The sequence below is a fragment of the Mastacembelus armatus genome, chromosome 10 (genome assembly GCF_900324485.2).
Source record: "Mastacembelus armatus chromosome 10, fMasArm1.2, whole genome shotgun sequence".
NCBI classification, from domain to species: domain Eukaryota; kingdom Metazoa; phylum Chordata; class Actinopteri; order Synbranchiformes; family Mastacembelidae; genus Mastacembelus; species Mastacembelus armatus.
Genome location: NC_046642.1, coordinates 18,802,490 through 18,823,788, shown reverse-complemented (window position 1 = coordinate 18,823,788; position 21,299 = coordinate 18,802,490). Strand labels below are relative to the sequence as shown.

The 21,299-nt window shown below is 39.2% G+C and overlaps 1 protein-coding gene across 2 annotated transcripts; it reads right to left on the bottom strand.

Moving 5' to 3' along the window:
- Positions 1-16,025: 16,025 nt before the first annotated feature.
- Positions 16,026-18,751, bottom strand: cysltr1 (cysteinyl leukotriene receptor 1). 2 transcript variants are annotated; one of them, XM_026330492.2, is made up of 2 exons: positions 18,552-18,751; positions 16,026-17,705 (listed from the first exon to the last, which is right to left on the bottom strand). In XM_026330492.2, exon 2 carries the CDS (start codon positions 17,697-17,699, stop codon positions 16,656-16,658), a length of 1,044 nt encoding a protein of 347 aa, XP_026186277.1. In that variant the 5' UTR covers positions 17,700-17,705; positions 18,552-18,751; the 3' UTR covers positions 16,026-16,655. The 2 variants fall into 2 exon arrangements, with proteins under 2 accessions (XP_026186277.1, XP_026186276.1); XM_026330491.2 differs by having other exon boundaries at positions 16,026-17,708; positions 18,552-18,749.
- Positions 18,752-21,299: the final 2,548 nt, after the last annotated feature.

The following is a 21,299-nucleotide window of genomic DNA, read 5'->3' as shown; positions in this document are numbered from 1 at the left end:
AGGAAACCAGAGTACCTGGAGAAAACCCACACAAGCACAGGGAGAACATGCAGACTCCACACAGAAAGGCCCCTGATGGGTTTCAAAGGAAACAGTGCTAACCACCAATCCACTGTGCTGCCCTCTCCTGAACAGTTTGTGTTAAATACATTGCAAATACTGAGATGTCTGTGTCCAGTGTTCACCAGAAAACTATAGTTTAGGATGACTGAATATTAGAACTGATCTCCCAGTTGCCAGGGAGCAATAAGCCACATCTGTTAGCTATCTGTCTCCTGCTTAGTCTGCAGTATATTAGTGTAGAGGCGTGCATGCCTGTGTATGTGTGTGTTTCTGCTGACATGTTTCAGTTTTGTTAATTACTTGAGACTATCCATAGAAGGGTGAGAATTACCCTTGGGTTTTAATGAAAGAAAGGTCTGAAAGTATTTTGACATTTTCGTCCTTCCTCTCTGCTCCTTCTACCCTCATCTGGGAAATTTGCTGGATGCTGTGGGGACTGGCACTGGGAGACAGTGACCTCACATTATGTGGGGGTTTTCATTTTTTGGGCCATTGTTTAACAGGTTTTCACCTCAAAGGCTTAAAGATAACCCCAAAGATAGGTATACTTCCAACATGTGACAACCAAACACTGCTCATACATACACACACACACACACACACACACACACACACACACACACACACACACACACACACACACACACACACACACACACACACACGTGCACGCATACACACACACACACACCCAATCACCCAATATCCCCCTCTGAACTGTAATAATTCCTACCCACCCTGCCTACCTCTACCCTGGGAACAGGAACAGGGAGTTCCAGATGACATCAACTGGAAAATCTGCTATTACTGACTGAGCAACGTCTGCAAGAAGCAGAGTGTAAGTGTCAGGGCAAAGGGTCTTTTTGTTTAGCAATGACAAGAAAGTTAAAGACAACTAGTGTCAGAGTCAGGGTGGGTGGGTACTTCCTTTATACATAGGCCATCTGCAGGAAACTGCAGATACACAAAGACTGTAGCAGGGATGGATAGAAGGAGATAAATTCAAAGCCTTCACTGCATTTTACAGTTACAGTTTAATTATAGGCTAATATAGAAATTTATAGCTCAAATTAAAATATATGTCTTTCAATATAATACTAGCATAACTGCAACAGAGGACTAGGGAGCAGTGTTACGTTCGTTGACGAAGTATTTTCGTTATAGTTTTTGTCAACGACAAGTTTTCACTGACGAAAACAAGACGTTAACTAAATAAAAATTAAGTGATGACGACGAAAACTAAATAAAAATAAACTGACATTTTCTTTGACTAATAAAAACGAGATGAAAATGTGAGTGAGGGACATTTTTAGAAAAGATCCAATTAGACGTAATCTTGTAAGACACATTTGAAAAGTAACTGATCCACCTAGTGACGCGGGATGTGCGAGTACACGACATCATCATAGCCTACACTGGGTTTCTGTCTGACTTAAACTGTAATGAAATGGAAACAGCTGGGAGAAAACAAAGAGAAGATATATGGGTCAGTTTCATCTTTGATGCAATGGCATTACTGCTAAATACAGTTTTTCTCTTAAATATTTTGGAGTTGACCTTTTGCTTTAAAGAATGAAGAATGTCATATGCAGGTTATAAACAATGCATATCTAATTTTTGGTCTTTTATGGAAAGGCCATATTCCATATATATTTAATGAAACTTGTTTTTCATCTAATTTTAATTCAGAATATTTTGTATATTACAATAGTTTTACTAAATCACACTTAAATTAAACCCAATAGATTTTAGTCGACTAAATCTACAGTAGATTTAGTCGACTAAAATCGTATGCTATTTAGTCGACTAAAACTAGACTAAAACTAAAACAAAGAAGCTAAACAACAAACTAAAATATGACTAAAACTAAAATTGCATTTTAGTCAAAAGACTATGACTAAAACTAAATTAAAATCTGCTGTCAAAATTAACACTGCTAGGGAGAGATGGACAGATTGGAAATGGGCAAAGCTCCAAAGTTAAACAGAAAAACTGCAATACTGCTAAGCACACAGACTGTGGCCATTCTGCAGGTGCTGCAAACATGTAAGTTTATTTTAATGTCTGCCATCTTCCCTTACTGAAGATTTCATGCAGAGGCACAGCTGTTCAGAGCAGCTGTTTAGACATTCTGATTTTGCTTGCAGACTGAATGAATCTAGAAACGTCTATAGTGATTTCCTTGGTTTCTTTGTGCTGCAGCTTGTTTTCTTCTCATTCCTGTCTGTCTTCACACTGAAAAAATAACAAGCAGGCTTAACTACTAGTGCAGCCTGTTCTAGCTATCTGTTCTGGCTTTTTTTTTTTCCTGGTAAGAGAATTCACTTCCAGTCGCAAGCGTATTGTACTGTGTAGCTCGTCTACGGATTAGCAATAGACTAGCTTTAGTCTAACACACCTGAAAACTCTCTGAACAAATAACATAAGTATTCCGGTACTAGTCAAGTACCTTTCTATTTTGTCCAGTACTTCTTGCTATTTCAAGACTTAGCGCTTGTTAGCCTACCAGTTAGCTTAGCTAGCTAGTAGCAGGTCTGCTGCTCCCTCTCCAAATATTACTTATTATAAATAATGATATTTGTAATAAGTGCAAGTCTGTGAAGATTTTCAGTCGTCCAAGGGAAGTTATCTAAAGGTTGAGTCATGGCAACTGGTCCTTCAGTTTTAAGGCCGAAATGTTTCACCACCCATCCAGGTGGATTCATCAGCCTAAGAAAAAGCTGGACTGGAACCTCCAATTTATCTCACAGGTTGGTTTCACTCTGCCCCTAGACCCATAGGGTCACTAGGTGAGCTATATAAATCAGGTGAGAGTCATTTGACCCATAGTCCTTGAGTTGGTTTCACTTCACACCTGGTCTGAATAGGCTCATTAGTTGAACAATGGAATGAGCTCAGGTCAGGGTTGTTAGGATCTAATAGTGGGCTCATGTGACCCCTCTGATTCACCAACTGGCTGCAGAGTGTGTCCTGATAAACATTTGATTTGTTCCTTAATTGATTTTCAATCAGGATTTAGAGCACTGTTAAAAGTCACCAATGATCTTCTCTTAGCCTCAGAAAATTAACTATTTTCTATACTTATCCTGCTAGACCTTAGTGCTGCATTTGACACCACCGACCACAGCATCTTATTACAGAGACTGGAGCACGTAACTGGAATCAAAAGAACAGTGTTAAAATGGTTCCAATCTTATTTATCGGACAGATTCCAAGTTCATGTCCATGATGAATCTTCCACATGCATAAAAGTTAGTTATGGAGTTCCACAAGGTTCTGTGCTAGGACCGATTCTGTTCACCTTTGCAGCAAAAGGAGAACACCACTTTGATCTAGGCCCCAAACATTTCATGAGGTGTGGGTTCAAAATTCCAGGACCCAGATCCTCACCATAAACACATCAAGAAACTGAGTGAGTTTCAAGAAGTTTCCTTAAAACAAACATTCTTATCTGTTGAACTCCAGCTAACCCTGATACAAGACACTCTAATCAAGCTATAACCATGGAAACAGCGTCCACGAACATGAGATAAATGGGCAGGTCCTCTGACCTGTGAATCTCAACGGGCCTGAGAGCTAAGCCCGACATCGGTCATCATTGTTTGTTTTGTTGTTTTGTTACAGGATTCCACTTAGAGAACTGATGGAGCCACAACTACCCCTACTGGAGAAATTATCCCTATGTAAACCAGTTGGAGATAGTAATTATCCGTATTAACCAAAGTATTTAATCTTGTAATTGTATCAGAATATCTTAATTATGAGTGTTTTTGCCATTCAAGCCATCTAAGTACTGTGTAGTGAAATAATCAATTGTGCCACGGTGATCTATTTACCACTGTCATTCAATCAGTATTATGATGAAACTGCTGTTATGAATATTTGATAGAGTCTAAATAACACTGGTGTTAACTTAGTTATGAGTAATAGGAAAGTACTACAACAGTCAAGGTGGCACTGAAGTAATCACGCCTTTAATGAGATCCTCTGAAGTCTGCAATTTTGAACAAAGGATTAATATTTTCCCTCTCTGTAGTCCTACCTCCAATTTAATTTATGAAAAAAGGTTTTTATTCCCCTTAAATTATCAGGGTTCGGGAGAAATACAAATAAATGTAACGGTAGTATCCACTGACAAACTTCAAACAGATGTTAATGCTCCCACAACACACAAACGGAAGCAGGAACATATAAAGGGAGCAAGAACAAAGGATAATTGAACACAAGTGAAACTAATGAGGATTAATCAAATGCAAATCTGCTGGGGACCAGTGCAGGGGAAAAAGGAAGTCCTTACAAAGTAAAGGTCCCTGGCAGGAAGTCCCGAAAGGGAATCATGACACCATGAATTCCCCGCCTTTCGGCAAGAGTAGATAAAAACTGAGACAATCCTTTGTTCGCTCTCTGCTGCCCCTCTCCCAGCTTTGCTCATTTCTCTAGCTCTTTTGCCCTTTTTACCATTTTTTCTGCAATTTTTTGCTTTAATTCAAAGTCTTGGTCTTTTTTCTTACTTAGTTTTTTGTAACTTCGCGCACAACTTTTAAATACCTTATATTTCTTTAATGTTCACGTTACCAGTGACAAGTTACATAGCAAAGTTTTTGTGTTCTTTTTTAATCAAAATCACTTAGAGGTAGATTAGTTCAATTGTTATTTATGTTATTTGCAGTAACATTTGAAGTATACAACTGTATCATTTATGCTCAGCTTTAATAAATGGTGGAAACCTCAATCCTTCTCTCCTGGTCTATGTTGGTTATGAAGCTATAAGGTCACTGTTGGGTATCGAACTCATTCTTCAGATTTACAAATTGATAATTGCATTCATATAATTTGAACGGCTAGTCCCTGAAAACGACTTGGTGCTCTGAGGTAATTCATTGATGATTGATTCAAAATCGCTACACCTTATACATGCTTCCTTTAGGTAATGTTATTAGGAAGCACTCTATTAATTACCACTGCTATGCAGATGACACTCAGCTTTATCTATCTATGAAACCTGACAACACAAACCAGTTAGCTAGACTTCAGGTGTGGCTAACTGACATAAAGGCCTGGATGACCAGTAACTTTCTACTTTTAAACTCAGAGAAAACAGAAGTATTTGGGCCTAAAAACCTCAGAAATAGCTTCTCTAACAATATAGCTACTTTAGATGGCATAGCCCTGGCCTCCAGCATTACTGTGAAAAACCTTGGAGTTATTTTTGACCAGGATATGTCCTTGTGGTAGTGGAACATGTTTACGGCAAGGCTGCAGGGGAAGCGGTGGGGAAATTAGGGCCAGGTGCAGGTGATGAAGGATAATCATCGGCTTCCCATAATATTGGAGGAGGAGGAAGAGACAGGGCGTTTGGAGTGAGAGAAAGTTGCAACGAGGGCTGGCAAGGCTGGAAAGCAAGAAACCTGGCACGACAAATAAAAAAGGTTAAAACTACCCAAGCGGTGTTTGTGTGGTCACGGGGTACTCCCAGTCAGGAACTTGCATGTAGCTAGGAAGGCTACCGTCCTTTATTTCACACATAAAACACATTTCTGGAACCTTCGGTCACTTACACAGTATTGCCAAAATTAGAAACATCCTGTCTCAAAATGATGCAGAAAAACTAGTCCATGCATTTGTTACTTCAAGGCTAGATTACTGTAAATCATTACAATCTGGATGTCCCAGTATCTCCATAAAAAGCCTCCAGTTAATCCAGAATGCTGCAGCCAGAGTCCTGATAGGAACTAGCAAGAAAGATCATATTTCTCCTATATTAGCTTCTCTTCATTGGCTCCCTGTAAAATATAGAATAGAATTTAAAATCCTTCTTTTCACATACAAATCCCTTGATGATCAAGCTCCTTCATACCTTAAAGACCTCATAGTACCATATTATCCCAATAGAGAACTTCGCTCTCAAGAGTGCAGGTCTACTTGTGGTTCCCAGAGTTTCCAAAAGCAGAATGGGAGGCAGAGCGTTTAGCTATCAAGCTCCTCTCCTGTGGAACCAGCTCCCAGTCTGGGTTCAGGAGGCAGACACTCTCTGTACTTTTAAGGCTAGACTTAAAACCTTCCTTTTTGACAAAAAGGTTCTGGTTCTGCTGGAGGTTGTTTTTCCGTTAAAGGGAGTTTTTCCTCTCCACTGTCACCAAGTGCTTGCTCATAAAGGATTTGTTGGTTTTTTTCTTTTTTTTTTGTAAAGTGCTTTGAAATGATTGAATTGTGGTTTGGCGCTAAACAAATAAAACTGAATGGAATCAAATTGAATATCTTCTGTCAGGCTGTTGTTTTAAGGGGGTTTCTCAAATCTCAAACTCTAAGCTTGATTTTCTTTAACAGACCCTGCTGAAGCAACCTATTTGAAGTGTATGAGGTGCTAATGAACTAAGCAAGTTCACCTATAATATAAAGCCCTAACTCTATCACTGATAACAGGAGCCATAGCTGTATTTAGTAGAAAAGATTAGAATAGATTAGTATCCTATGTTCTGGAACATGAAATCCTGAAAATCAGTCACGCATTTCTTCAAAGAAAAGGAAGCATTTTCAACATCTTATCATTAATGTGGCCATTCAAGCAAATTGGTCTCACTCTCATTTTGTACAAACCACCTTCATTGTATAGAGAAAGTTAGGTTTTACTCATGTCCCTGTTAAACATGTTCACTACCAGTCAAAGGTTTGGACACACTACCATTGAACTGAATGAGAAAGTGTGTCCAAACTTTTGACTGATATTGTATTTATCCTTAACACTGACAGTAGCTTGTTGGATTAGCTAAATATCTCCCTATTTAGCCAACTAGCAAATGTAGCAAACTGCTTAATTTTGTTATTTTAAGTGCAGAGCATGACTCGGCTTCAGCAAAAGTAAACGGGTATTACAAAAATGGCTGGTACCCTTTGTTGCTTACATGTTGGAGAGATGACCACGTACTACAACTACTTAATGTGCATGCACAAGAATGTGCTGAACATCTGGGTTATATTTATGGCCAGAGTCCAGAGGCATGAACTATGCACCACTGAGCAACTTTCACTGGATTTAATTGGGCAGTGTTCAGTTCAGGTCCTTTTCACTCATTATCTGTTGTAACTGCTTCAAGTATCTAAACTCTGTTAGGATTCTTCCTATCACCTATTTGCACCAGCAAACTGTGATTCAACTGTTTTGAATCAACACTCATCAACGGCCAAGCTCTTGGTTTTACGGTCAATTTCAATAAACGCTTTTTTTCTCATTAATGAACTGTTTCTTCAGCCTGTGCACACTCTTCATCCTTTCTTGTGTGTGTGTGTGTGTGTGTGTGTGTGTGTGTGTGTGTGTGTGTGTGTGTGTGTGTGGCCACCCTTGGAGTAATGCTGAGTATGCTGAAAGTCTGCTGTGGCTACTTGAGTTTTTGCAGTGTGTTTGTGTACACATGCAAATCTATGGTCATTTATGCAACAGGCACTCACTGTCCGTCTCCTAATGAAGCTCTCATGTGTCGCATTACAACCTGTCAGACAACTTAATTAGGGACACATAGCTGCCAGTTGTTTTTCAGTCAGATAAGTATATGTTGTACTGTACATATGTGGCAAAGACATTCCACAGTGACTGATTTTTTTAAAGAAGCAGTTTAAGGCAAAGAAGAGGAGAGGAGAGGAGGAAAGTGGGAGGATGGTTGTATAAAAACCACTTGTGTACACAGCAGAGTCTGACTTAAAGTAAACTTTTGCTTTCAGATTCTGATGTGACAGCAGACCATCCATATACAGTATTTGAACAGCAAGGGATCAATGCGATGTGAATGTGATGTATGTTTATTGGTCTCAAAAGCAACCAGATGGGATTTTAGGGCAACTAATTCAATAAAAAAGTCTCACATTATGTTTTGAAATGTCTAACCTCTGTGTCTGCCAGTATAGCTTCCCATCAAAATTTATATTCTCACTTCTCACCATGGGGTTTTGGCTATGCTTACTAACCCAGCTGGACATCTGCTTCACATTTCTCTTTCCTTGGACCTACTGATTGGTGATCTCAGCATGTACCATCTCCACCATCATTGAGGACAACACAAGAGGAGGGGGACAAGGCGTAAAACACGGAAGGAGGTGTTTAAGGGATTCCTTTGTCATATTTCAAATGCCTTACTTGGCACAGGGTTTTAAAATGTATGTAGAAAATGTTTTTCTGTGGTCCTCGTAAGCCAGAGGTTTATGTTTTATGACATTAATTACATCCCTTTATGTCTCAAGTGTGGAACAAAATGTGAGCATATCATTAGTTCATGTTGTATATCCAGTGCTAAATTCCCACATGAGTTTGGCAGAAGCACAGAGCAGACCCAGTTTCCAAGAGACATCACTGCTGAATGATTTTTTTAAAACAAGATGTCATCAAGCTTTCAGACTCAGTGTCTCCAGTGTTTGACAAATACAAATTTAAGATTTGTTCATGTTAGAAAAGCCTGCATCTGAACTCTATCATACCTGACAACAGTGATGAATGTGCCTGTTTGGAAAAAAAAGAATTTAATTATTAAAACAAATCTGGAAATTTGAAAAATCAGATGTCCAAAGAGTATAGTGAAATGACCACATAAAAGGACAGTGTGACCAAAATGCTCTGTTTCAGTATTGACTGGGTTAACGATGGCAACAGAAGAGTAAGAGATGCTGCTGACAATTACTTAAATGAAAAGTATCAATGGCCTGCATTAAGAAGGTTTTGGGGTCATTGAGGGGCTCATGAGGAGCCATGCCAACATCATAATTTGGGTCCTCTTCAGTCATCTCCAAGCTGGAAGGGAGTCTTCCTGTACGATCGGTAGGAATAAACAAGCAGCTCATTGTGTATGTCTGCATGCATAATGTGCGTGTCTTTGTGCTGGTGGAAGTGGAGGGTCGCAGACAACCCTGATGAGTGTGTGACCAGGTGTCATGTGATGGGGGAAGCAAACACAATGGCCACTTGAAGAAGAAAGTAAACAACCTGATATCTGTTTGTGGCTTCTTCTGCATCCAGACTGCTGCAGTGACCCCTCACCCACCCATGAACAAGGCATCCTCTATTTCTGCAGTTCCTTTGACCAAAGTAAGGCAAAGGGTGGGCAAAGACACACAGGACGTTTGTTTACTGACTAAACTTCAAAAAAGGCATGCAGTAGTATTCTACAGCCATATAATGAACCAACACTTAAGGTCTTCACTGTTTATGTTTTACTTAAATCCCACAAAGCTTGAAAAAGTCCACCATGGTACTCCTAAAAGTAGAATTACCCAGATATGTAAATCCTTTAAAGACCTTTCCAAGGTTTAATAACATTTACATGCAGGCTTTTATTTTCCTGTAGCATTCAGTTTCCTTGAAGCTGTAATGTTCATCCAGAGTGAAATATTCAGGTACTGGTGACCTGTCCAGTGTGTACCCCTCCCTTAACACCCAAAGAGAACTGGGATAGCCTGCAGCAGATCCCTGTGACCCTGGTTAGGAATAAGCGGGTATAGATAATGGATGGATGGATGGATGGATAATGGATGGATGGATGGAAATATTCAGGTCCAGTATTCCAAATGTCTTGTGCATCATTTTGTAGCTACACATTTCTCCTCAGATTAGTGTTTGGGATCTTTGTAGACCTATGATCTCCTTTAAAATGGAAAATAAAAATTTGAACCCAGCAAACATTTAGACCATTATTTTTCCAAGTCTATTTCCAGAATCCTTTACTGATATAACTGATAAAAAAAACTTTTTTATACAAACTGATCATGAACATATGCAATTTTTGTCCACGTTCTTTGCTTAGATCAGATTCTTTGTTTTGCTAATTTTGCAGCAGAGAGAGAATATATGACATACAGATGTTTTATAAGTCTTATTTTAATAAAACAATTTTAAATAAATCTAGAAATTATCATTTTCACATTCGTATATACTTTAATTCCTAAATTGACAGTGTTTTTGATGATGTTCTGCTCAGTTTTTTTCCTGCTAACCTTTTACTATAGTTTCCTGTTTTATAATGTTTATAGCAGCTATTTTTCCTGTTAAATTAAAATGCATTATTTTGTGGGTTACATGTCTTCACTGTTATGAATTGAAAACAGGACAATGGGGCTCCTAAAAAAACAGAATGATTAATTAATACCCCTTGTTTGAACATGAATATATTGTACTGTAGATGAAGATAAATTGTGTTTCCCAGTTTTTACAGTTTGTGCAGTTTGATTTTCGAGCATGTGGCAGGAGGCTTCAGAGCCAAGCCACAGCTTTATTCCCTCTTGACCAATATTTGTTTACAGTTGTCTATTTGGTCTGGACAAATAAGCTGCCTAAACATTGAGCTGACTGTATGTGCAGTCTCTAACCAGCTTTATTATGGGGCACAAGCACCTTCAAACAGGGCATTTATTTTCACTGCAGGCATACAGGAATGTTTAAGAGACAGAACACAGAGTAAGTCCGCACGATAACTGGGGTTTCACCAGAATGATCCAGTTTCACTGTGAGTCACAGGACTCATAACAATGCTACTGCAAATTCCACGCATCAGAAAACCTAAACCCTAAATCCTCTGTTTTTCCCTCCTTGATTTACGAAGACATTTTCTGCCTCTGTTGGCAGAGAAAGACTCAAACTAAAAGCGGCAAAGCGATTGTTTCTTTTGACCCAGAACAAAGAGCTTTCTGTTTGAATACTTGTTCCCAAATATCCAGTTTTGCAGTTTTGGCGTGAAACTCCTCTCCTATTGCAGATCTTGGATTAGTAGAAATATATACCACAGCCAGCATTCAACCGACTTGACTGGATTGGCTCAGTTGGATAAATCATAAAGGAAGTGAGGGAAAAGTGTTGAAAGAAGCTTTCTTCATGCAACATTTGCTCTTCTGATCTTTCAAGTGTTTGGACACAGTGAACTGGTTTTGGGCTTGTTAGAGAGTGACAGCTGCTATAGCCATATTGTAGTCCTCTTTAGAAAAGAAGAAAGGCATTGGTAGGCTGTGCCTCTGACAAGATGTTTGGGAGAGGAACAGCAACTCTGTGGCTACTGTTATGAACAGCTGCATTGTAACCACAGACGACAGTGTATTAACAACTTTAATTAATATGAAACATCACATCTAGCAATAAAGAAAAAAAAGAGTTTTAGAGAGGAATCACTAGGAACATTAGGAGGAGATGGGATAAATAGGTCAGGGAACTGATAAATGATAGAAATTGTCTGTTGTAAATGAAAACCATGACCAACACATTTTTTAGAACGGCTGTATTAAAAATAGGGAAAAATATGACCAGTAATTCTGAATCTATTTTAAAAATGCAGTCATGTTTATTTGTTCAATGAAGTGATACATTGAACCATGGGCGGTTGTAGACCCTTTTTAGGGGGCTATAGCCCCCCTGTCTGTCATTTCAGCCCTGGTGCAACTGTCAAACTATCAAAATTTATTGAAAGTATAATTTTTATTTTTTCAAATAAAAATGAAAATAACTAAGAGATGCAGGACGTTGATTAAAAGAAAAGATCCAAGTTTTTAAAAATTATTTATTTATTTTTTTAAATTCTCTTTTCCAAAAGTTTAGTTTGCCAAACTGAAGCAGTCAAGGTTTTTGTTGACTGTGATAAAATAATACATTCCTTGAATACAAAGGCTTTTTGCATTTAGCTAGCTAACAGTAATACTGGTTGATGATAATAATAAGATGGTGACTAACAAGATTATGTTTGTATTTATACATTTAGTGTTATCAGCAACAATAGTGAGGACTTAGACGCCTTAAGGATGAAATCCTAGAACCGCCCCTGCATTGAACCTTTTAAAAGTCAAGCAAACTTAGAGGCCTTTATCCCTGTGTGTATCACAGAGCCAACAAAACACTCTGGTAGTGCCACAAAATATTTACTGGTGCCAATAAAATACACAATCACTGACACTGACTGTGCACAAGCTTCCTGTAAGACCATGAACAAGTTTTGCAAGTGAGGACAGGGCCCTTGTGTGTAGGGTGACTAAGTTCACTATAAAGCAAGAGGGAGTGGGTGTGTTTGGTAGGACATTATGTGATAGAGCGGACAGTCAGGGGAGTGGTTTTAATGTGTAATGGATGGCTGACTGACAGACATCTCAGTAATAGCCTGACATAGGCTTAGCTCCGGTGGCTCTTGAGGCTCCAGACTGCTATTAGACTGTCAGTGAGCTGTTTGTGTGCCTCACTCTCCTCCAGCCTGAAATCAACATCGGGATCATACTCTTTAGCTTAGGCTTTAACCTTTCACCCTGGGAGTTAGGAAAATGCAAACTGCATGTGACCTTTAATGTTAGTTATTTGAAGCAGAAGTGCTCAGCTATTGTCATTCATCTTCTTTGCGCATGAGGGACTTGTTTTAGATTATGTTTACCGACCTGACTAAACTCTGATTGTTTTATACCTAATAATAATTAGGTATCAAACTGGTTTCTCTGCAGTTGAGCTGTTGAATTTGGATTTATGTGTGGACATACCAGGATAGTTTCAAGGCTCACTGGCCACTTTGGTTCGCTGGCTGCGTCTCTCCAACACTCATTAACTAGGTGGGGGTGGTCAGGCTTGACTTGGCAAATCAAATCAGGCGTTGCCAAATATCAGGTTAGCTGTAGCCCAGCTATAAACTGTGACAAGCATGAAAAAATGAACAATTGTCTGCAATTTCCCTGTTTTCTCTGTTTTCAGAAAATTATTCCTATTAGTGAATGAGGTATATGAGATCATGAGAATAACTGGAGACATTAAAACAAAATAGCATTCATGTTTAAAGCTGCTCTTGATAAAAATGTCTATGTTAACAATGGAGCAAATGTGTAAATGTGGTTGCTCATAGCGATGGCCTGATAGACAATTATTACCTACAAACAAATAAGTGACTCAACGGGAAAGACAGTGAGACATAGTGGATGTTCCCACTGAGTGCTTTGATACGCAACCCCCTGTTGTGTTTCGATGGAAGAGGCTGCCTCATTTCAGAGGTGAAACGTTGTTCTGTATTCAAGCAGGATCGACTCACTCTTTATGTAGTATATTAAAGGTTCAATCACCTGATTTTTATTTATTATTCATGTGGAACAGTACACATCCTGAGGCACAGTAGCACAAGTCTAAAAACAACAAACAAAACAAGTACTGTGACTTTGGGCAATGTCACCTTGAGTTGAGACAGAAAGCTAATGAATGAACACAGGCTGTTCTTCAGACAGGGACAGTGTAACAAACCACAGTCTGTCAACAAAAGATCAAGCATGTGCTCTGTTTTTAATTTGTCTCTAAACTTCAAGTGCTCTTTATGAAGTGCTAAACTAACCTGCTAGCCTGCCCATTTAAAAATTCATGACATTACTGTGATAATTGAGCCCATAAAAAGAATATGGTCTAGGCCTGTTGAGAACCTATTAAGGTATTTGCCCTTGTAATCTTGTCTAATATATAAAGAAAAACCAAGCTGCCCAAGAAAAAAAGAGAGAGATACTCAAAACTATTTGTGAGCTCACATACTGGGGATTAGCACATATTGCAAAACATGGCAAACCAGAGGAATAAAGCTGATGAGTCACACAATGAAGTTATGGGAAAGAGTAGTGGAGACTAGGCTGAGGTCAGAAGTGAACATTTGTGAGCAGCAGTATGGTTTCATGCCAAGAAAGAGAACCACTGATGCAATATTTGCTTTGAGAATGCTGATGGAGAAGTACAGAGAAGACTAGAAGGAGCTGCATTGTGTCTTTGTAGATTTGGAAAAAGCGTATGACAGGGTGCCGAGAGAGGAGCTGTGGTTTTGTATGAGGAAGTCTGGAGTGACAGAGAAAGTATGTTCGAGTGGTGCAGGACATGTATGAGAGCTGTAAGACAGTGGTGAGGTGTGCTGTAGGGGTGACAGAGGACTTCAAGGTGGAGGTGGGACTGCACCAAGGATCAGCTTTGAGTCCCTTCTTGTTTGCTGTGGTGACGGACAGGCTGACAGATGAGGTTAGACAGGAATCTCCATGGACCATGATGTTTGCAGATGACATTGTCATCTGTAGTGAGAGCAGGGAGCAGGTGGAGGAAAGTCTAGAGAGGTGGAGGTTTGCTCTGATAAGGAGAGGAATGAAGGTCAGCTGCAGTTAAACAGAGTACATGTGTGTAAATGAGAGGGACTCAAGTAGAACGGTGAGGTTACAGGGAGTAGAGGTGAAGAAGGTGGAGGATTTTAAGTACCTAGGGTCAACAGTCCAGAGCAACGCAGAGTGTGGAAAAGAAGTGAAGAGACGTGTGCAAGCAGGTTGGAACGGGTGGAGGAAAGTGTCAGGTGTGATGTGTGACAAAAGACTGTCAGCAAGAATGAAAGGAAAGGTGGACAAGACAGTGGTGAGACCAGCAATGTTGTCTGGTTTAGAGACAGTGGCACTGAGACAAAGACAGGAGGCAGAGCTGGAGGTAGCAGAGCTGAAGATGTTGAGGTTCTCTCTGGGAGTGACGAGGATGGATAGGATCAGGAATGAGTACATCAGAGGGACAGCTCATGTTAGATGTTTTGGAGAAAAAGCCAGAGAAGCCAGATTGAGATGGTTTGGACATGTTCAGAGGAGGGACAGTGAATATATTGGTAAAAGGATGCTGAGGTTAGAGCTGCCAGGAAGGAGGCCTAGAGGAAGACCAAAGAAGAGGTTCTTGGATGTAGTGAAGGAGGACATGAGGATAGTTGGTGTGGGTGAGGAGGATACAGAGGATAGGGTTAAATGGAGGCAGATGATTCGCTGTGGCGACCCCTGAAGGGAGCAGCCCAAGGAGAAGAAGAAGCAAAACATGGCAAAGAATTCTTATTCTTAACCTTTCCCAAAAATGAAGCGATACTAAGGCTAAATCACTTGAGCATCAGTCAACCTGGAGTACAGATTATATAAATTATACAATGTGATTTCCTGCAATGGAATAGGGTGCAGTGTTATCCATGACCTCTTTAGAAACCAATGAAAAGGAATTAGAGGGACTTTCTTTACTTCCTGTGATGGCATATGTCTTCATGGTGAGGTATACTAACACTGCAACCAGAGTCCCATCTCTAAGACAGCCGCACTGTGCAGATTGAAACAAACAGCTTTTTGTGCAAATGGAGGAGGGATTCAATCATGTGCTTGATATTATCTGTTTATGAACTGGCGATACAGTGGTCTTCTATGTTCTAATCGACAGGGTTGTCCTCAGCAGTCCTGTCTCTCAGAGTTGTTGTGCATTTCCAAATCACCTAAACCTAAATGTTTGAATTGTGTAGCTTTATAGAAGGGAGGCGACATGCTTTTATACTACATGTTTATGATGTTATACATACTCATTAAGCACCATCAATAGTAATAACAAAAGTTCTACACTCCTTGACATGAAAACATTATTTCACTGTTTTTCAGTATTTGAGAAATAGATTTATATAATAAATAACATGAATATACATTAATAGGGAAAATATTCAATATTGGATCATCAGCAGAAGGTCTAATAACATTTGTACTTGTGTGACACCTAGTGGACAGTAACTCTTCATGCAATCAGAATAAACTAGTTTTTTTCATGACTGACACATTTGATAATTTATTTATGCTATTATTGTACAAAACATGAAATAAGCTTTGTATGCAATAGCAATATGGCAGCAGCATTTCCATGTGTTTAAAGGCATTGCTAAGCTGAACATTATAGAAAATAAGCATATTTGGTTTCCAGTGAGAGTTAAGAGAAAAAGACTGAAACAATTCTTGTGTTTATGTGGCAAATTCAAATCACTGGTGGCAGCTGATAAGCTCACCTTTGCACAAAGACAGAAAAAATGTTAGAACAGCCCAGTTAATATTACTCTTAACAAGAAAGCAAAAAAGCATTATCCCAAAACAGTGCATTCCTACAAATTTCCATTTTAATTTACTATTGAAATTTTGTAACTTAAAAGAGATTACAGTGCATACAATCAGGAAATGTATAAAAGGTAATAAAAAAATAAACACAATAAAAAAATCTATAGTACAATATGAATTCTAATTAGGACAAATAACAGTGTGGAGTATCCAAGTATAGTAAGTATGCTAAAAAATAACAAAAGACTACTGAAGACAATAATTACACAAATTTGAGCATAATGACACATAATATTGACAAAAAAGGCAATGACCATTCAAATATGAGAATGCTCCAAAAAAAAAAAGTGCAAAAATAAATAGAAGGATATAATGGCAAAGAAAAGTAAATGACTACACTCAAGGCTTCTCAATAAGCTTTCATATGCAGGTCTGTACCATACAAGACTCAAGACAATCCAGACATTAGATGCACTGACACATTATGCATTTGTATATTTATGACTCCACAGAGTATCTTTCAGGGTACACTAGGCTACTGTTTTAATGCCATAATAATAGTGCACAACAACATATGAACATTTAACAAAGCACTCTTTAGTTAATAAATATCAAATTAATGGAAACATTCTACTGAGACTTGTAATTAAATGTTTAAATATTCTGTTCATGTGTAAATCAGCCCTCATTTGTTAAAGCTTCATCTAACTTTCCTTTCTTTCTTCTTACATATCACCACTCTGGCTTGGTGTTAATTAACCGTCCTTCACCTGGTGGTTTTCTCCAGACTGTAAGCCACGCTTCAGCCTAGCTGCATGCTGCAGGCCACTTGCTGTAAATGATTGGCGCATAGAGGACAAGCGGCTGCGAAAACCCTCTCCAGAGAAAAAATAAAGCAGTGGATCAAAACAAGAGTTGGCTGCAGCAAGGCACAGCGTCACCACAACAGACTTCTGCATGGCAATTTTTTCTGAGCAGTTGGTGTCAGTCCGGGACAGGAAGTTCAGGTGGAGTGTGCGTTGCACATGGTAAGGCATGAAGGAGATGAAGAAGGTCAAGAGGACAATGACAATCATACGGATGGCTCTGCTGTCTGTGCTCCGCTGGCGTCGGGCAGCATGGGTGCGAGACAGTAGCGTGCGGACTATGCCAGCATAGCAGAGTAGGATCACCAGGAAGGGCAGGGCAAAGCCTATTACCAGAGACAAATAATTCATCATGACTAGTTTCTGTAAAGGTCCACCCTGTGGAGGCTCAAAGCACTTGGTTTTATTTGTGTTGTGATCAAAATGCTGGCCAGACATCAGGAAGGGAGAGGACGATAGACAACTAAACAGCCAGATCCCCACACAGACCAGGCGTGATCGGGTCTCTGTCACCAACCGCAGATTCTGCACAGGAAAAACAATGGCCAAGAAACGTGTGATGGACATGGCAGCCATGAAGTAGATACTGCAGTAGAGGTTTACATAGAGGGTGTAGGAGCTGATGCGACAAAGAAAATCTCCATGGTTCCACTGGCCCTTGTTAACATAGTAGAGAACTCGCAGTGGCAGTGTCATGACACACAGCAAATCAGAAACGGCCAGGTTCAACATGTAGACATGAAAGGGGGAGCTCTGACGGTACGATCTGATCAGCACTGCCAGGGCAAAGCCGTTTCCAAATAGTCCCAATACAGTGATGAGAGAGTAGGAGGTGGAGTAGACCTGGTTGCGGAAGTCATCAATGGACGGACAGTCAGTAGAGTTTCCCTCTACGCTCTTTGACAAATTTAATTGTGCCATCTGTGGTTGCATCTGCCACTGCTGAGACAGAGCAAAATTACATGATGGTGTGAAGAAAGCAGAGCATTTAGAGTAGCTGTAAGTGATCGAAACTGCTGAGAAGTTGACCTCAAAAAAAAAAACAAAAAAAAAAAAAAAACTGTATGTGCATGACAACACAGACCCTGCAGACTGTGATGTGGCAGATCGTTTCAGAGATTACCTCTTTTTCTCACCGATTTGCAGACTCTTGAGGAAACTCTGATCAACATTTTGTTCCTTTATCCTGTCATGTGACAAAGTTGTTTTTTCCTGCTTGCCTAAAAACGTTTTATTTCAATTCTACTGTTCATTACAGGTAAAATTTATCAGTTTGATTCCTCAAACTGATAATGGAGTTGAAATAGATGGTGGATTACATTTTGATAAACTGAAACAGACTAAAGCATACTGATGGTGTATTGTTCATTCTGCCTATATATCTGTGCACCAGGCAGTAAATAACTCAGCATCTTGCAGAAGCTTCAACTCGAAAAACAAAAGCATCTTATCGAAGTTGTTTTCTTGCTGCCATGCCATTAACACAAAATGCATCCTATGAATCAGAAATGCCATTTACTGTAAACTGTCTAATGCACATTGTATTGAACCTTGTATACTGAGTTACACAAATGAACTTTAATTAATTTGTTCATTTATTCAACTTACATTTGTGTCTTTTTGATTGAAACAGACATGTGCAGCTTATAAATGACTTCCCACTGTCCAGCATATTAGATAATCTTTACATGTTAATTAAGTTTACATGCTGTTAATTTACTTCACCTACTTCCCTTTCCTTTCCCCTGGCAAAAGTAAAATATGTCTCCATCAAGCTTTCCTTACCGTGTTATTTCTGCCTGCTGTGAGAGAGCTGCAGCCACTTTAATGACTTTATCTCCTGGTTGAGCAACAGTGGCTCAGCGTGTGTCTTCCCCGCCTTTCGGGCTTGTCTGCTAGATTTCGCAACTGCAGTGCTGCAGCAGGTGGCTGCTTCTTAGGAGGCTGAGTTCTTCGGAAGCTTTTCAGAGTGGGATTGGTCTTCCTCTTTAACCATGCCATGCAACAGCACCGAGCCCGATGACATCATGAACCCGGCAGCCCCACATTTATGACAGTTGTAAGAAAACAGATGGTAAAAAAAGAGAGGTGCGTCAACACTCATTAATCATATTCCATTTAAACTTTTGCCTGATTGTATCTTACCATAATATTCATTTTACAGGCACACATAGCCTACTTCCTCTTTTTTCCCACAGGACAACGGGAGTTACCACACAAACACTTGCCCATCCTTCAGAATGATCCTATGTCTCTCTCTCTCTCTCCCTCTCACTCACTTTACTATATTTGCTATTCCACCAGTCCTGCTCTGACAGGATGTGTTTACTGGACTCTAAGAAGTACAAAAGTACATTTTGACTTGTGTTTACACAAAGAGACATGAAGGCCTGCATGACTGCACTGCTGGTCATGGCCAATCTGAGATCAGGTTCACAAAGACATTTAAGACTTGGGGTGGTTTTACAAATACATTTTAAACTGGTCTGTATTTTAAATGTCGCTCTTAGATTGGTCCACTGCGACTGCAATTGGTCCAAAGACCAGAGTCTTTTAATGAAACTGGCAGTTTACCAACAATAATAAAACACACGCTTCACCTATCAAAATAGGTTAAGCCATTTCAAGTCACCTAGGCCACTTTTGTTTAGCTTACAACTGGTTTATATTTTTATAGATTAACAGTTTTATTTCAAACAGGTTAAACCTATTTATTTCAGGGATTTTCTGAAATGCTATCAAACGTTTTGATATGTTTATGAAACGTCAAGGATTGTACAGTTGAAGAGTTCATTTTAGATTTCACAATAAGTATTTAAATTAAAACATTTTGTTTGTTTTTTCTGTTTCTTTTCCCCCCTCTTCTTACACCCCAGAAACATATTCCCGTTAAAAGAGTCCACTTATTGTATATTCTGGTTTCCTAACTGTATTTGTAACCAGCTGCGCATAAAAACAGAAAACCCAATTACATTTTAGTTTGAAAATATAAGCCCAATAGGTCCTTTTGTTCTGTTGGTTATCATGCTAGTATGACACAGTTAATTAATTATTTATATGTTTTTTGTTTTTTTAAATAGATGTTTATGACAGTTGCTTTGTTTGACTGGGTTACAAAAGCTTAAGCTTGTTTATGCAGCATTTGCTATATACAGTATCCAGTGACTGTGGTTTAGAATTAGTAAATGGTACATGCATGCTGCAGTGGAAATGACCAAGTCATTTTGAAAGGCATGTACAGAAGGGCAGAATAATTTATTTGTAACTCATTTAGTGGCTAGGCTGTGGCAAAGGCAAACACTCAGCCCCAGCTGAACTCAGAAGTCATCTGTATCAACACCACTGGCTGGTCATTACTCTATCAGCTTGAGTGCATTATGGGCCCTATGAGTAAATGCAGGACGAGCAAGCTGCAATTAGTGTTTTGATTCTTTTGAGATTTGAAAGTGCACTTGTAGTTTCTGACTAATCTTATGTTTCCTAAAGCTATCTTCTAATGCCGGAACCACAGTGATTGATGTTTTTCTGTGGGCGAGAGACACTCTCCATTTTACAGTACATCAGATATGTAGAGGAAACTGTAATGATCAACAAGTTAACTCCGTCAAAGAAATACAAAAAAAAAGTGGCAGTAAATTCAAAACTATAAATCCATCCATCATCTATACCCACTTATTCCTATTTAGGGTCACAGGGATCAGCTGGAGCCTATCCCAGCTCTCTTTGGGTGAAAGGCAGGGGTACACCCTGGACAGGTCACCAGTCCATCACAGGGCCACATAGAGACAAACAACCTCACACACTCACACTCACTCCTATGGGCAATTTAGAGTCACCAATCAATCTGACATACATGTTTTTGGACTGTGGGAAGCTGTTGTCATTAGTATATATTACAGTGAAATACATGATATTTGAAGCAGTTTTCTGGATCTTGATATTAACATATCTTAACCACAGCGGTCATCAATGAGAAAGCACAGGCAAGTTGTTTTGCAGTGTACTGAAAACATCTGTGTTGTTAAGGTATGAAAATGTGTAAACTCTTATTTACTGGATAGAGATTTCCTGCATATTTGGCATCTTCTGCCTCTGCAGCAGCTCCAGCCCTTACATGGAAGTAAGCGCATCCTCCTGAACTAACACACATCATTTATCACCCTGTGATTAATTTCAGCAATTGCAGGTTTTTACAATGTTTGGAAGTTTTTCAACTCTCCAAAGCTGTTTAAGGTTAACTGATTTTAAAATACAATTTAGTGAGTTTATTTTACATTTATAACAATTAGATTTATGGAGAGGAGTTTTAAAAAACAAAGCAGGCCTGGGTGGTCTGCTTACAATGAGATCTGTTGTAATTCAAACAATCTTTTTTGTTAGTACAACAGAGATGTCAGATCCTTGCAGACTAGGATGTTTATATAGGTCACTTTATCTCTGAAATGTACTCTTCATCTCAGCAGCTTGTTGGTGTTTCACAAAGCACAGTTCAAAGAAAGGAGCACACAAGAGCACTGAAGGGAAACAAACAGG